The 18,400-nt window shown below is 32.7% G+C and overlaps 1 protein-coding gene across 2 annotated transcripts; it reads right to left on the reverse strand.

The window, feature by feature from the left end:
* Positions 1 to 1,026: 1,026 nt before the first annotated feature.
* Positions 1,027 to 18,119, reverse strand: LOC124356336 (protein takeout-like). 2 transcript variants are annotated; one of them, XM_046807520.1, is made up of 6 exons: positions 17,978 to 18,119; positions 16,252 to 16,341; positions 13,661 to 13,808; positions 9,612 to 9,745; positions 6,041 to 6,190; positions 1,027 to 1,343 (listed from the first exon to the last, which is right to left on the reverse strand). In XM_046807520.1, the coding sequence occupies exons 1-6, from the start codon at positions 18,048 to 18,050 to the stop codon at positions 1,192 to 1,194; spliced, it is 747 nt and encodes a 248-aa protein (XP_046663476.1). In that variant the 5' UTR covers positions 18,051 to 18,119; the 3' UTR covers positions 1,027 to 1,191. The 2 variants fall into 2 exon arrangements, with proteins under 2 accessions (XP_046663476.1, XP_046663477.1); XM_046807521.1 differs by lacking the exons at positions 16,252 to 16,341; positions 17,978 to 18,119 and adding an exon at positions 15,470 to 15,573.
* Between the last annotated feature and the right edge of the window lie 281 nt (positions 18,120 to 18,400).

Consider the following 18,400-nt stretch of genomic DNA (forward strand, 5'->3'; position numbering starts at 1 on the left):
AAATCAATATGATCATAAGAGATTTTAACGAGAGATATATGATCACATGTAGCTTAATTATATCAACTAGTCCAACACCATTTATTGTGATTTGCTATGTAGACTTTTATGATTTAAAAACTGATATGAAACCTGTTTAATGAACAAACATATGAATGTGTCTTGTGGCAAGATACATTGAGAAAGATATGATCTGTAGACGAGATATTTCATTTCTACATTGCCAAGAAAGGATTCTATGATATTACACGTCGAACCAAGGCTGGGCTTCTTTGATACCTATCACTCATTAGGCTGATACATTTGCTCTTTTGTTTGATGGGGGATGTGAACATTTCTTTACCGTATTATTACCTGTCGTTCTTCCTGCCAATAATGTAATGAGTTACAGCAATGGATCTCAGCGAATCCTGCTACGACCCACGTGGTTAGCAGGCTTACAATGTTGAGGTTTAACGGTTCTGGCAAAGTTAACAAGAGACATGAAATGGTCGATGTTCAGCAACTCTCAAAGTCTGGCCAACTCACAAGTTAAGTACTTGTGGACCACTTACTTCGTTAGTTTCACTGTATCTATTTTGTTAATCGAAAGTAACTGAATGTGGCTCTTAGTTTTAAATAATTAAAATGCATAGTGTCTAATACACAATATAGTTTCTATATAATGAAACTCTACAAATAACAAAACATTTAAGATCCTCTATAGCCTTTATCAAAATGTCCTCTTAAACACATTTCTTGAAATAGTCTTTCTTCGGGCCATTTTACCTTCAAAAAGCCTGATTGTTCCAGCGTCAGTTACATTAATATAATTTAATTATTCAGATTAAATAATGATTGTTATTTTGATTGAAAAGTTAAGTAAACCTTTCAGTTCAAAGACTGAAGTCGTCGATGAATTTCTTTTGAATTGATGCTAAAATATACCATGTCTATTCCATAAGCAGATTGCAATTTATCAGCCGTAAAGGTTAAACTTAAAGCACTTAATATTAAACTGTTGAAAAAAACTTGAATTAGGCCTAATAACAATAAATCATGAAGAGTTTAATAACGGCAGATGATTAAAATATTTACATTGCAAATATATCAACAATATTTATCTATACTATCTACGAATGTTATACTATTAAGCTCTGAGGTAAATGATATGAAGCTGAGACATCAATGATATGAGACTGTGGTGGATATTCAATTAGTAACCATATCCTTGAAGGGTACGACGCTGGCGATGTTAGTCAGGATGAGAGTGAAGATGGAGCCAATGGCATCTGCGATCGCTGGACCCAACTCCTTCACTACATCTCGCCAGTTCTCGTCCATAAACTGGTGCATGGCATCCCCTGTTTGAAAAAATTGGAAGTAAGGACCATTATCTGTTATCTGTAGTAAGGTAACACAAAATGTATGAAACACTGTAAAGTTTTCATTGTTGTCAATAGAAAGAACAAAACAATTGTCATTAAAAAAGGGAACAAAATTCTAAAACTGATAATAGCAGTTACACGCGTCTTTGTACGCAATTTAGTATGTTTTGCACCTGTTCGAACACTTATGGTTCTAGTGAATTATATTTTGCACGCAAATGTTTGCATTCTTGCCATAATTAAGAAAATATGTTTAAAGGCGTATATTGATTATGGCCGTTGTAATTTACTTTGGTCTTAGTATTTTTTTGTTCCACAGTCGATTTTACTTTTTTACGATCAAGAAAAACATATACATACACAGGTCCAATAAGATTATTTCTGTCAAAAACAATTAAAATAGGTTTCATAGCAGTCTTTAAATGTATAGTAAAACTTAGACTGATTTGTATTTTAAATCATCATTGCTAGCAGTTACCCAGTGTATTTCATGCAATTTGGTAGGCGTTGCACATGTATGACCACTGCTGGTTCGAGTGAATCATATTTCCCGATGCCAATGAATTTGCCTTGTGCCATTACCAAGAAAATATATATCACAGATCAGAGAAGTCTACTTCTGTCAAAAGATAACTAAGAGTTTTATAACAGTATTTGAATTTATAGTAAAAAGTAATATCTATTAACTTTGCTTTTTATAATTAATACTTAATATTTGCTGCAAATGTACAGTTAGAAGTTTACAAACAATGACACTATTTACGTGTTTGTTTCTATATACATTGAAAAATAATTTTAGTATTTTAGAACATTTAAAGTTGGACTTGGTACTTTAGTTCGACAGCACAGTCTAGCAAACTTTAGTTCGACAGCACAGTCTAGCAAACTTTAGTTCGACAGCACAGTCCAGCAAACTTTAGTTCGACAGCACAGTCCAGTAAACTTTATCTAGCTTGCCAACAGCTTCAAAGGGAGTCTTCGGATTGAAATCCTGACCATGTTATGTTTTAGGGCATATTCTAAGGTACATGAGTCATACCTAATTGATTACCTAATAACTAAAATCTAAAAACGGTGTGAAAGTTAATGGTTACTCTTTTGGTGAATGGAATTTCACACTATAAATGTCAACAAATTGATAGTAGTGATTAAATTATTTGATCGTATGACTTTGCTTTTTCAATACAATGTTTACACAGAACGGTTGATTACATTTAACGCGCTTTTTAAATTCAAAATATACTACTTTACAAATCAAGGTGGGATTATTTGCTGCATTAGAGACCAGTGGGTCATAGTCGATATAAGAATATGCCTACGTTATTCTAGTGACCGTAAGAATGTTCATGTAAAATTTCAGTACAATCGGTTGAATTGTTTATGCGAGAAAAGCAAATAAACAAACAAAGGTACTTTCGCATTTTATTATATTATGTATCATTGGAAATTCAATAAACACGTGATAATGACCAGAAAAGGTTTTAGATGTTCGAAATTAGCTTGGTACAACTACAAGAAATGATATTAGACACAAAAAGTGGTTTGGTTTTTAAGCTACCTTTCGCGTAGAAAAGCTATTTTTGAATACAAGTTCTGATTTATTTTAATGATTGGTATTCACGTAATTAAAAGCTGGTTTTAAAAATAGTATAAAAGTCGTTTACATTTACGAGTCCACCTGATAAATAAACAACCTTAAGTCTTTCTTCAACCATGTCTACTATTATAATCAGAGCTTGTGCCAATTTCTCAGAAGCACCCTGCTCACATCGTTACAAAAGTATCTGGGAAAATTATGTTATATATATAATTTTGTATGGCTCCATTTCGGTGACATTTAATCTTAAAAGATCATTATAAAAGAATCTCCCATTTGAGTTTATATTCCTGAAACATTGCTTCCCACATACTGCCGATTTACTATGCAAGACTATGGGTTAACAAAGTGTGTGGTACTTACATGAACTATTTTATGTCACTGTACTATACGGTGCGCGTGGAGCTAACATGGTGAAACGTATAAGCTAATATTGCTTACAGATGGACAATTTCAAAACCTAAACACTTCCTATGATATAGAAGAATACACGTGGTTAATTTGAAAAGGTGAGCTATACGTGGTAAATTCTCAATTAAATAAGAACTTAAAAGCAAAGACAGGCTTTCAATGACTTTTGAGGAACAAATTTTTACTCTAAAGCCTAAAAAACAAAATATTTTACTTGAAAACAATGCTCCGTTATACAGTTATATATACAGGCAAAGGTTATAGTTACACAAAACGCTGTAACGTAACAGACCATAAAGTCAGTGGAACTTATAAGGATAAAGAATTTAATATTGTTTATGTAAGGGCCATATCTTTTATTGTATTGTCTTGGACAATTTGCAAAGCAATCTGTCTTTCGAAGTACTATTTTTTATTTATTAGAACTATATTTTAGTTATTTACATGAATCAGTTCTTTTAAATACTATTTTCTAGTTATTAGACCACAGTATGTTTTGGTTATGCTTAAGTTAATATTGGTTTTAATACTTTCAAATGAATATTATATGTACTAAATTCTAATAGCATCAATGTGTAACGTTAGCATTTGAAAGCAAAATTTTGCCTCTCTTCCCAAAATTGGATAACAGAAGAAATCGGAAATTAACATAATGTTACGTTAGAACTTCAGCAAAAATACAGGTGTCCATAAACTACACTATCTAACTCCACCACTGGTTTATCAGGTCAAAATAAGTAAATAATGTCATATAAAGGATAGTCCTATTTAGCTTAATTTAAGGCATGTGTTTGGTTTTGAGGTAAAATATATATTTAAATTGCATACAGAAATAAAAAAGGACGCGTTTTTAGAATGTTATTAAAAAAATATCATATTATGTTTCAAAATTGTGAACAAACAAAATGTTTAGACTGTAATAATTAAAACATAGAAGATTTTATAAAAGTGTTTGAAGAAAATTGAAACACGGATGTTTATTTTTACCGCGCATGTGTCTGTGTTTAGTTAAACATTCTAAAAGTTCTTATTCTAATAATATGTGTTTACTTTTAATTTTTATAAGAATATCATGTCAGTTAGGCGATTTTTGAAATTATGTGGCCTATAGCAACAAAAAAGGTGGTTTTATGAAATATTTATAAGCATAGTGAAATTTGTATTATTTTTTGAAAAACAAAGGTATTGTATTATTGTGATACAATAAAGGTTTTACTGAGCACTCCTTCACTTAAAATGCGATAGTAGAGTTATTAATGTTGTTTAATTGCTGATTAATAATCACCCAAATATTACATTTAATAGATGAAATTACTGGCTTCATTTTGAATACTTCGAATGAAATTTGTTTGGATATATTATTACATTTTATATTATCCGAATTGCCCTTTACATTTTATTTTATCTTTTTATAAATTGTAACTCAATATCCCTTTTAAAAAATACATTTAGTTGGTAAACTGTACATAATGTTTAGTTTTTTTACAGTACATAAACAAATTCCAAGATCTATTTTGCAAAACAACATGTTATGTATCGAAACAAATTTCGAAGAGTGTTTATATGCTCAAAATAATCCACATTTCAGTATTCCTACAAATGTTTTTATAAAACCTTCTTTTTTAGATACTATAGGCCATACAGTTTTAAAATTTTGAGAGCTGATATGATAGTTTTATGACGATTAACCTTCTTGAACCATGTTCAAAATATCAATCGTGGTGTAATGAATAGGTTAAGAGTGTTGTTTAGGTTTAAGGGGTTGCTCCAGGAGGAAGTGAAACTGAAGATTGTCAAAGCTGTGGTTTTCCCAGTTATTGTTTATGCTCTTCCTGTATTTGGGGGAAGATTGACCCTTGAGGGTGCGGTCCTGATTGATAGGTTACAGAACTCTGCTGTAAGAATTGTGTACGGCCTGAGAAAATTTGATCACGTTAGCCAGTATCGCCGTACAGCAAGGATCCTCCCGATAAAGTACATTTTCAAACTCCAGGTGGCTTGCCTTGTTCACAAGGTGTTGCTGACGGGAAAACCCTCTTACCTCAGGGGGATGCTACAGACCCGGGCTGAGATTAGGGACTGTCACACTCGGCAGGACGCCATGCTGGAGGTGCCCAGGGTCAGGCTGGAGATGGGGAGGAATGGATTTCAATACTTTGGCCCCCAGATATACAACAGTGTCCCTCACAGTCTAAAGGCTTATGGATATTCCTCGTTTAAGGACAATCTGAGACTGGCTGTGGAGGAGGAGTGTTTCACCTCTAAATAGCTGTGTAATGTATTAGATTAGTTTAAGTTAGGTTAGATTAGTTTAATTTTATATTTCTCGGATGATGATATAGATTTTTATGTGCCTTGATTTAAAATGTATGACTTCAGTTATTTTGAAAAACAACAATATAATGTTGAAAATCGCTGCAAATAAAGACGTTATTATTATTAAAAGATATTAACTAGAATTAAAATTTTGCAGTGTTTAAACTTTAAACTTATTAAATTTTAAATATATATTTTTTCCTAAATACACAGGCAAACACACGGTAAACTAAGCAAGACTTTACATGCCATTACTTACTTATTTTGACCCAAAAATAAAGATTGATAGAATAATTTGATAGGGCATTCTGTATATTGTTATGTCGAAAAATTACACTTATAATCTTACCCAGAACTTTTTCACCATTGAATAGGTTCTCCATACGAACGTACAGCCTCGAAGTGTCAAATACCAACTTCTTCGTTGTAATTTTCAGATAGTCTTCTCCTTTGACCTTCTCAAGCTTATAGTCAAACTTGTATGTGGCGTTCACGTTAACTGAAAGATACAAATCATTGGTTGTTAAATTCAGCTCTCAAGATAACTTATAGTCCAGTGTGTCCAGTTTTAGTTATAGACTGAAAGTATGGTGTCAAGTGCTATAACTTAAAAAGATAAAATGATCCAAATAACTACTCCCAGCTATTTTTTACTCAATTATTACAAGGAAAATACTAAACAAAATACGCGCTTGTAATTTAAATAAAGACGCATTAAAAGCTACTTCTGTCTTTCCAGCAGAAGAAATAATAGCCAATAAATTTGTATTGTATGTAAACATAGACTAGTTTGTGTGTCAATCAATATAGGAATTTTACCTGTACATGGAATCGATCCTACCCAAAATAATTTTAGTTGCGGTAGGAATGGGAGGATGATAAAAGGGTTAGAAATAATGAATTGTAAATTTTCTCAATCCATATTTTTGGTTTATCACTCTAAAGTCGACTGTCACATAAATAATTCATACATAGCTATGTCAGCAATAGCCAGTGAGTAAATCACCATGTCCGGTCTGTTCCCCTTGTAAAATGACGCGTACACAACACTTTTACATACGTGTCATACGATTAGTTAGTTATAATATATAGATATTTCGAACCCTTTACTACCATCCTATTCTACTAAATTTATCGCAGGTTACAACTAATTTATTTCTTTAAAGATCTAATGCCTCTACTTTTTACAATATAAGAAAACTACGCTAAAAATCTAGAATTATAAAACTATGAAAATTGTATCTGGGCACTTGCAATTCTTGGAGCACTTGGAATAAATGTTGGACTATAAGCAACGTTTATCGACAATCTTTATAATGAACGTGTTCACTTTTTCGGTAATTTGATAAAATACTTTTATCAAATTATTATTATGATTTAGTGTTATTATTATTGCCCAATACGCATATTGTGTGTTAGTAGTTTATTTTCATATAGTAATATCTACCCTATAGTTGTATAGGATAGAAAACTGTTGTGTTGGTTTTAAAAATTACTTTAAATGCGATTGTGTGTAGATTATGTACTTATATTGAATAGCATATAACTATTCTGTTCTATTCTGAACATTTGTGAGTAGAGAAACAGGTTTTCAGATTTAGTTACTGCCAATTGTTTTTGAGAAAATATTTAATTTTGGTTGTTTCTATAACATAAAAATATACCACATATTTTTAGTTTTTAAACTGTTTGAGTTTGTACAAATTGTAAAACATAAAAGGAGAAAAAATACCAGTTCTTTAGTTTAGAATGAGTCTGTTGAGGTAAAGAAAGGTTATTTTTATTTATTTCCATGTCAAATTGAAACAGTGAAATTTATTAGTAGATTGGGTGCAACGCGTATAGCTTAGTTGTGAGAGACGACTAGCTGTGATCACTTTTTATATACGATAAACTATTCAGTAATAATAATTAATATTCAGTTTAAACCTATTTTTCTGTGGGTTATTTTAAAAGTATTAATTTACAATTTTTGTGTATTTTATCAAATAGAATTACGTCATTACATGAACTGGTTTTTCTGTAGTTTTTAGAAATGTTTCATCTCATCAGCTTTTTTATCGGCTTTTATTTGCCGGATCAAACGCCATTAGCCCACAGTTTGCATCAGCCCGCCAAAGAGTTCTTACAACACCTTTACCCTACCTGAGTAACCGGATTTTAAAATCAGGCCTACTAATAGAGGCTCAAAATCCCATTTTGACTATATCAAGTGTATTATAACTCATTTTGGTGCCCGTGACCATAGAACTTTATTGAAAAAATCATTTGGACTCAGAGTCTTTCCATGCATTTCTGAATTAGAGTATTGTTTGACAAATTTCTGTTGATAGGCTTGATTCTATTCATAACTGCCAAGAGGAGTAAAGAGCAGTATATACAAGAATTATGGTACAAAATCAATATTTCAACCATTATATTGGAATAAGAATAAAAAATGTAAAATAACCTTGTGCCACTTAACATTTATGTAAGTAGCTTATCAAATTTAATTATACATGTTTTATTCATCAAACATATACAATACATTCATAAAATAATAAAAACAAAAAATACAAAATGACAAACTATTTTGTTAAATGACGTTACTCTTCTTAAGTAAAACAAAATTTATTCAAAATATTAACATAATATTCAATAAAATATTTAAGTTTAAATAGAAAATCAAGACCAAAGCTAAGTCTGGATTACTCTCGGATCACAAACTAATAGAGCTCCAATAATAGGAGTTTTAAAATTTAGTTTGTTCATTCTGCGTTTGCACATATAAAAATGTTCAATAGCAATAACTTTTAGTTTTTATATTAATGACAACAAGAAAAATACCGGTTTTCGGCACTTTTTGACCAAATTGCATCTTTGAACATACAGAACTCGGAAACTTGTGATTAGGTAATGATTAAATGTTTAAACAAGATATATGCAAGTGTACTGTAATTGAGTATTTTAGAATATTAGTATAGTATGGGAAAAATGTTTTTATCAAAATACCATGTTAATTTTTGAATTTTTACTGGGTGATCCTAAAAATTTGGTCAAGTCATGGAGCTTTTAGCCATGATCATGTAATTTTGCATATCATTATTTAAAATTTTAAAATGTGTAACAAAGATTAAATCGAGCACGTTCTTTTAATTTACCGCAACCGGTAAATGCTCGTTTTAACGCGCAAATCGTCATACTGCCCGGGGCGGTGTTGCCTCGTAGCCTACTGACAACGAATGACAACAAACTAACACAGTTCGGAACTGTTCAGAACTTGGCAACATACTCACTACTGTGACAACTGATCATATCGGGACAACTCCAAGAGATACCTTGTACCGGATATTCGTCGTCTTAAGAGTACAAGTCATCGCAAACCGAAAGGTCCCGGTACAGGTTACTTTTACGATATTGTAGATACTTTACAAGTTTACCGCCGTTCGTGGTACAAAGTATTCGGACTCGTTTAACAGTAAAAGTAACTCTAATATTTTAGGAGTACTCTGTTACTTATGATTTTAAACAAATACGAATATATCTTTCACTCGGTTACTGAAAGTACCGAGTACAGGGAGAAGCCACAAAAAATAGTAGGAATTAACCTCAATTTCGTAGTTGCTGCGTGACGGTGAAATATTTAGCGTTGTTAACTAAATTGAATTATTTGTGCAGTGCTGTGTATTTCGTAAATTAAAACAGTTATACAGTTTGAATTTATATATTGTTGTAGAATTCTTTTTAAAGTTCATAAATACTATTTTTCGTTAAAATAATCTAATAGTGAATTGACTTTTTGAAATAAAATGCTCTTGGTGTTGAGGGAAAAGGACAAAAGGACCCGTTCGTTCCCCCCGTCCCTGCACTTAATAAATGTTAGTAATACAATGAAACTTCTCCAACATATATACGGGGACACGATATTTCTATGTACTTACGAAGAGTGATATTTCCCTTGCCATTCCCTGATATGGGCAGAACGAGAACCTTCCCAGAAGCTATGTAATCACCCAGAATCATCAGTTTGGGAATGAGGAAGTCCCACTCGACATGCTTCTTCTTTAGATCCATTCTGTAAAGTTGATATTACACTGAGGGATGTTTTAAAATAGCATATTTATGAAAACTAGTTAGACCTGTTACGTACATCTTATACAAGTTTTACACGATGTAAAACAGTTGTATCTTTAAAAGCTATGACAACTATTGCGATACATTCAGGTTTATTGATGAAGGAACGGGTTTATAGAAGGATAAATATTTATTGCAATAATTTGCTTTGTATACTAGACTCACTTAGAGATCCTTTAAAATTTTGTATATATATATATATTTTTTATTGTACTCGTAGAAATGGTGTACATTAAAGTAAGCTTTATTATTTATTATTATGTACCGTTTTACTGGCACATGAGGGGTTAGCTTTGAAATTTAAGTTTTGTGAAGGTTCAAAAAGGAAACGGAAATCTTCTGAAATTAATAAAGTTCAAAACTAAAATAAAACTTCTTCTTGAAAATAATCACTGGATTTAAAATTTAAATAAAAACTTCTTGATGACTTTTAAGTTCAAACTTGCATATATTCGTCATTAAAAAAAATGTACAAAGGACTCTAATCTGATCTGGCAATTCTTCACTTTAATTTATCTTCAAAATTCAATTTTATTCTGTTACTAATTTCTTTACTTTACTTTAAATATCAAAAATATTTGTATTATAAAAATTCTTCTGTGTTAGAGAATTAAAATTACTTCTTTTCAGTGTTAGAGAATTAAAGAATTTTGTAACAACCACAAAACTCTGAGTATTTTTACATAAAATTTTATATACATGTGCTCACTGCACAACAAGTTTTATATTGCACAGATCAAAAGGACAAGTTCCTAAATTCCCATTAAATTTAATTTTTACAATATTTCTTTCCCCAAAATTATTCAAAATAAATAAGAATGAATATTGACTGGACTCCAGTTAAAAAGTTCACTTACCCGCAGGTTCGATGACAATAATTAGCAAGAACAACCCTAAGCACTTTCAAAGACTTTACTCGTTACTACTACTTCCGATCAACTGAGACGGGAGGTACGGCACCTCTACCTCACCCCACCTCTCAATTTCGTTATCAAACACTACCATCTGCGATGCGCGCCTCGCTGATAGAAGCTTCTTTGTACTGTCCAGTCCTTATCATTCTTCTGGGCCTACTCCTTCCACCGGTAATCCAGCTACCCCAAAATAATTATTATTTAATACAATCGGTACAATTAGATAATGCTAGTTTTGGAAAATAAATCACCAGATAATGCTAAGACGTTCCTTTTTTAAAAATATTTCTTCAGTTAAATCATGAATAAATAATCTTATAACTTAACGTGGGGAAAATAGAGTTCAGTCGTGTTTTTAATTTGTGTTAAAACTAAAGAGGAATGACGGCAAAGGAAGTAAAGACCAATAATCTGTCATTGGCGTCCATGTATCGTCAAGTATACATTTATACAAAACTTGTGCAAATTAATCTAAAATGGCTCGGTAAAGTTATCTATATATGAAAAAGATTGAGAACGTCACACCTGGAGGAACACCAAAAACTTTGATGTTATGGACTTATTACGTATATATATGACAGTTTGATCTCATATTAAAGACAGCGTAGATGAATTAAAACATATAAATACCTTACATCCTGTTATGAAATTTACCATGTTTTCTGTAGGACTTTGGTATTTTGCAGGTAATAACAACGAGGTAGTCAGACTAATATATCCAATCTCACCATCATCCGGCTCAGAGATCCGAGGTATTAAATAAATTCATTAATCATGTGATATACATGACAGTTAAAAATAATTGAAATGGAGAGAAAAGTATATTGCACAAAACATTACAGGAAACACTGTAAAACTATTTTCCTGAATTATTATTTACATGCAAGGAATAGTGAATCTTTTACGGATAAAATAGGGAGTACATGCCTCTACCTCCATCCCAAGATAACCGACTCAAGGACTTGGCTGCTTCTTGGTTGGGTGATCGCTGAGCGATCCTGTCAATTCAATCAGTCAGCCTGTCCGACCATTGGTGGTGGTTCGAGAGTCGCCTTTAAGGCGTTGGTGTCCTGATTAATTTTCATATAGCTCTAACTGTGCCTGATGAAATAGACATCCTTTAACATTGTTTAGCATATTAAAGTATAGATAAGCTAAAAACCTAACGTAAGCTATCAGTGACAAAATAGATGTTTTGTTTGTGTTTAACACAACATAAAAACTGTATTGAAACCGGCAAAGAAACTGGAGAACTGTCTGAGACCAGTGAATGATACTATTCACCGTTTACTCAGGGAGGTAACGAAATATCATGTAGTTGTGACTGCATGGAGCAAATGAAATGTTCATTATCTGCACGAGTTAGTGAACATATGACATACGAAACGTAAGGATACGGAAAAGGTGGTCATAGTAATCGGCAATGCAGAACATACAGTATACAGGTATGTGTGTGTACTTTCACAGAGAAACGAGATTTATCTCTTTGTCTGTGATATTTTTTAAATATATTGTTCTAAGAAGTGATTGTATGACTATATAATATGTACTATGTGAAATTCTGGCAGTATGTAGAGTATGTAGACAACATATATGTATAAGTGTATATATATATATATATATATATATATATATATATATATATATATATACACACACATAAACATATATCTATTTTATTATATATACGCCTGGATATATTCCTAACGGATTGAGATATCAATGTACAACCTTCACCATACTTATAAAAATACATTTTTGGATTTTTTTCAGAGATCAAAATATCTCCATCCCTATTTTTAAACGGGGTAGGATGGGGTAACTTCAAATTTTAAAATTGCAACCCCTTATCTCATGACATGTGCTTTTAAAGGTCAACCAAAAAGAAACAAAATGCCACTAAAAAATATCTGGTAAACATTTCTAGCAAAACATATGCAAATAACCCAAAAATTATAATCTGTAGGGACAATATCAATGTCTTGCGTATATCAACAAAATGCATACGTGATATCTTTCAGTAAGACTTCGAGGTGCCCAGCTTATCTCTTTATGTAGTATCTAATTTTGTTGTTGTGCAGTTTTAGTATGAGGTGTTATTTTTCTAGGTGGCGCCGGCGTTACAATGAAAGGGGTCATTTGCCCATAACTTTTGCTAGGAACGTGTAGAGAAGTTGTCTTCGTGTCACTGTGTTTTCATTGAATAGACTTTTAAAATGACATGTCACAAGATAGGGGTTGCAATTTGAAAATTTGAAGTTTCCCTCTTCTACCCCTCTTTGAAAAGAGACGAATTTTGTCCTCAAAAAATCTTCAAAACAGTATTTAATAAGTATGGTGATGATTGTATGTACATGAATTCCTCAATCCGTTTGGAATATATCCAGGCGTATCAGGATTTATACCCTGTATATATGCACTAACTAAATAATTCAATAATATTTGGTCAAGTATGACATCAAATTATTATCTCACAGTATTATCACTTTTCCCTATGTTAATAATTAGTAAAGAAATATTTACCGTGCAAGGTAGACTACTACTAATTTAAGACATAACATTATTTAAATAAACCTAAATTTATCCATTCAACCAAAATTATCCTAACGTAGGTAACAACGTTGTAGTTAATCGGAGAAAGTCGTGCTGCAAGTCTACTTTAGGAACACTTTCTTATGAAACGTGCTTTGCTGATTTTTGGTAATGTATAGAACGACTAGCTGTTCAACAGAAAAATTGTTTTTACACTTTGCTCGTAACCTACGAGTGAATTTAAAGAATAGAAATTAGAGAACAGAGTTTAGTTATAATTATAATAATTTACTTATATATGTTGAATACTTGAATAGGTAAATTTTAGTTACATAAATTCCCATTAATCCAAAAAATTGATTATGTATTTAATAAGTTTTATGGACGCAAAATCCGCCCGTAGTACTTACCTGGAACCGGTGAACTTTGCCTCTTTGAGGCCGTAAATTCCGAAGTCTTTGATGGTGAGGTTGAGACCGATCTGTTGATCGCCCTGGTTTACCACGAGTTCAGTGATCTTCATAGGATCCATGTCTGGAATGCGATACTTAGGATCTCCTAGAGTCAAAAATAACATAAGCAAAGATATTTATGTAGTATTATGATCAGAGAAAGAATAAAGAATAAAGAATTTTATTTTCTTAAATTTCAACAGTTAACAAAATGTACACTTTTATCTCAACATTTAATAATTCTCTTGTCAGGCTGACCATTATTTTATTACTTAACTTAGTACTTTTGCATTGAAAACAGCCTTAACTATTACAATATACAGTATGTACATATTACAGTAGGTAGAACCTAGAACCTTGACGGATTATAGACCCTTACAACACAAACTCCCACAACTGGCCGGTGCAACATGGCCTCACGCCACTTACTAATATATTCATATAACTATTTTAGAATAAAGGTGGAATAATATATTGTTAATGTTATAAGACTAAAGTGAATTATACAAAGTTTGTAAAACAACAAACTTTAGTCATTAAATTAACAACGATAATGCCATTTTGAAATATGGCATCAAAATAATTGAGATTTTCTTTAGTTTTTAAAGCAACAGTTTTTATTTTGTCGCTGTTTAACTATAGCCGAAAACAGAAGAGTCTATATTTACCCTGTACGGGTAAATTTGTTCTTCGACGATTTACTTCTTTTTATGACAACATGAGCGAAGCTCCAACAGGCAGCATCAATATAGAGTGCTGCTTCAGGGTTACAAACATTGTAGTGTTGATTAGTTAGTAGGACACATACAGAGTACAGACTTTCAGAGTATCTACCGTGTATTAGTTTGCGTATGACGGTGTCTCGCTGAAGCAGGGAGACATCGACCAGGCAATATTAACATTCAGAATCCTAGTTAAGGCTGAGCATTAGTGAAGTAAAAAATGAATAATTTTCATTTACGTTTTTCGACTCGTCAGCCTGTTCTCACGATATCTAGACACGAACTGACCTACAGAATGTATTCAATTTTATTTATATATTAGAAACTCTAAGTTCGTTTATGGTTTATGTAACTTCAAGAGATTTCGCTGAGCATTTGTAAATATTTTTAAATTGGTATTTTGGGTAGCCATGATAGTATCTTTAGGAGAATGAATAAATTCGTAAAAAAGCCGATTAGAAGCATTTTAAAAGTTACATATTAGTACGTGCAGACTATTCATACAGTAAAAAAGAAAAATAATTGTATGAAATAAAGTGAATGTTAAACGTTGGTGACAAGATCTGATTTCAGCGCAAGCTTGCGTTATAGTGCTCCCCTACTTCGCCGGAACTTGTATTACTTAATACTTAAATACATAAAATATTCTACAAAATATGCGCTGAAATCAGATCTTGTCACCAAGTTCACACAGCAAGTTGACAGAGTTTTATTTTGTCTGCCAGAAAGATTGTATTTGACCGCAGGATCTTGAAAATGTAGTGAACTACAGACTTACAATTTGACATGCAACTTAGCGAAGCCTGTTACCCGACACATGTTGTGGCGGACTCTTGCCCTGTTAGTAGGGTACACAGACTTGTGCAGAGTACAGCCTCTCAGGGTACCCTCCGTGTATTAGCTTGCGTATGACTGTTTCTACTTTAGCACACAAGAGTCCGGCGAGACACCAAACACGCAATATCAACATATAGAGAGTTGTCTCAGGCGCGCAAGCATTGTAGTGTTGACTAATTAGTAGGATACGGACTAACAATATACCCACCGTGTACTAGCTTGCGTATGACTGTTTCTACTTTAGCACACAAGAGTCCGGCGAGACACCAAACACGCAATATCAACATATAGAGAGTTGTCTCAGGCGCGCAAGCATTGTAGTGTTGACTAATTAGTAGGATACGGACTAACAATATACCCACCGTGTACTAGCTTGCGTATGACTGTTTCTACTTTAGCACACAAGAGTCCGGCGAGACACCAAACACGCAATATCAACATATAGAGAGTTGTCTCAGGCGCGCAAGCATTGTAGTGTTGACTAATTAGTAGGATACGGACTAACAATATACCCACCGTGTACTAGCTTGCGTATGACTGTTTCTACTTTAGCACACAAGAGTCCGGCGAGACACCAAACACGCAATATCAACATATAGAGAGTTGTCTCAGGCGCGCAAGCATTGTAGTGTTGACTAATTAGTAGGATACGGACTAACAATATACCCACCGTGTACTAGCTTGCGTATGACTGTTTCTACTTTAGCACACAAGAGTCCGGCGAGACACCAAACACGCAATATCAACATATAGAGAGTTGTCTCAGGCGCGCAAGCATTGTAGTGTTGACTAATTAGTAGGATACGGACTAACAATATACCACGTGTACTACCACCGGTGTACTAGCTTGCGTATGACTGTTTCTACTTTAGCACACAAGAGTCCGGCGAGACACCAAACACGCAATATCAACATATAGAGAGTTGTCTCAGGCGCGCAAGCATTGTAGTGTTGACTAATTAGTAGGATACGGACTAACAATATACCCACCGTGTACTAGCTTGCGTATGACGGCCTCTCCCTGCTTGAGAGCGCAGGAGTCCAGCGAGGCGTCGGCCTTGCAAGCCTTTATGTAATTGGCTGTAACAACAGTAAATATATGTGGGTTTTGCAACATAAACAGGATTTCATGCCACTTCAAACTTATAATAAAAGCTTACATATCAATTTGCATCTGAATGATTAAAACTAGTAAATTATTCTACATTAACAAGGACTTATTATGATAAGGAAAAACGTGGACAAGAATAGGACTATTCTCTCAAGATCAAAAAAGGAAACGAATAAGTGTTTCCTGTGCAATTTTCTGCACGCTTTTGACGAATTCCTTTCTGATATGCCTGTTGAATCATTTTTTATAATGTGTTAGTGTTGAGGAAAACAAGTGAAACACTAATTAGTTCATTAATACAAGTGTAAATCATCATATGAAATTGAAACCTGATATGATATTTTTGAAAATTTTTTCAAAACAGGTCTTCATTAGATAAAAAAATATTTGTAAAGTTTGAGCATTATAGATTTATTCAATTAAATATGTAATGATTATATAACAATTACAAACGGACAGACATAGTAAACTAAGAAATTACATATAATATATATATATATATGTATATATAATATGTAATTTCTTATCTCTTTTGATCTGACAGATCAAATGTTCAGTTAATAGAGTAATTTGTGGACACCCTGTATATTTCTTTGTTACAATACAGGCTACTTCTTTATTCTTTTAAAACTTCTACTAAAACCTTAAGTACTCAGTTGTATTAATTTCCTATCGGTTTATTTCAGTTGTAAGAAATAAAAAAAATACTATTAAAACAAATTAAACAAAGTTACTTTAGTAAATCATGTAAATAGTTTAGACATTTGCTAGAAGTACTTCAATATCGAAGTTTAAAAAGGAAGGATTGTGAGTTATTTTAGGAATACAACATTAGTAAAAAGAAACATATTTGAGAATCACCATAAAATATCGTTTGTAGAATTTTAACGAACGAGTATCACCTGACCACATTAAATAGGCTGGTAATACATGGCATTTTTACAATCAAGAACACAATATTATCGCTTGAAAACAAAGCTATAATTATATTAACATAGACACCAGCCTTTCCTCTAAATGTTCATTAACGAGACAATTGCAATTTTGCAATTTGTATACGTAATAAAATAATTAAATATGAGATATGGAATAAATATACCAGGAAACACGTAATACTAATAATATTATTCAGAAAAATCAACTTTACTCTACGGTTGGTTATAATACAAATTGCAGGTGATTTACTATGAAACTACTAAAAACTATGTATAATAAATAATTATCATATAGTATAGAGTTTTTAAATGATCAAAACCAGAAGAGTTATCACGATAGTACACTGTTCCTAAGTAAGTTTTCTGATACTTATTTAATCAATAATACTCATATTATTGTAAAATATGCATGTAAAGCTAATATAGAAACTGTTTTACTTTGCTTACGCGGCCTGTGCCATGACTACTTTCAGGGTTTTCAGTTTATACCACCACAAAACATTACTATGATGAAGATGTCATAGTAAGTAATATCTAAGGAGAGCCATATTTAATCGAGATATATGAAGCTAAAACATGTATCAAAGATCATAAGGTTGTAGGATTAATGTCTGGTCACGTTGTATACCGGCACGATATGAGAAACTCATTGACTGTATACTGTACTTACGTAGTTTCAACGTCAGTGCATAAGGGACACTTGCCAACAGCAAGAGTACAGTGAAACGGTAGATGCAAGACATGTTGCGAGCAGAGACACACTGACAACACAAGGTGGAATGTCTCCGTGCAAGTGGACGCAAGTATATAAGCAAGTATATCAGTTAACACAGCAGCTCCAAGGTCAGCTGACCACTTATTCTTTTGTGATGTCGCTGAGAACTGGATTCAGGAAACTAGATATACGCTATGCAAAAGGATTGTTGAACTATTATGCAGTAATTAATCTATTATTACTTACGTCGTGTCATATACATATACTACTAACTGAGTCATAGCTAATTGCGCGCCGCGCGCGCACACACACACACACACACACACACACACACACACACACACACACAGCGCGCGCGCGTCTCGATGATAGTAGTTT

This window comes from Homalodisca vitripennis, chromosome 2, assembly GCF_021130785.1.
Source record: "Homalodisca vitripennis isolate AUS2020 chromosome 2, UT_GWSS_2.1, whole genome shotgun sequence".
Classification (NCBI taxonomy): Eukaryota; Metazoa; Arthropoda; class Insecta; order Hemiptera; family Cicadellidae; genus Homalodisca; species Homalodisca vitripennis.

Excerpts from the sequence above, each read along its gene's own strand:
- LOC124356336 (XM_046807520.1), bottom strand. The coding sequence starts at position 18,050 with ATGTCTTGCATCTACCGTTTCACTGTACTCTTGCTGTTGGCAAGTGTC. Across the intron at positions 6,191-9,611 it reads CAAGGGAAATATCACTCTTC|TTAACGTGAACGCCACATAC; the intron begins GTAAGTACATAG and ends TGTATCTTTCAG. Across the intron at positions 1,344-6,040 it reads CAATGGTGAAAAAGTTCTGG|GGGATGCCATGCACCAGTTT; the intron begins GTAAGATTATAA and ends TTTTTCAAACAG.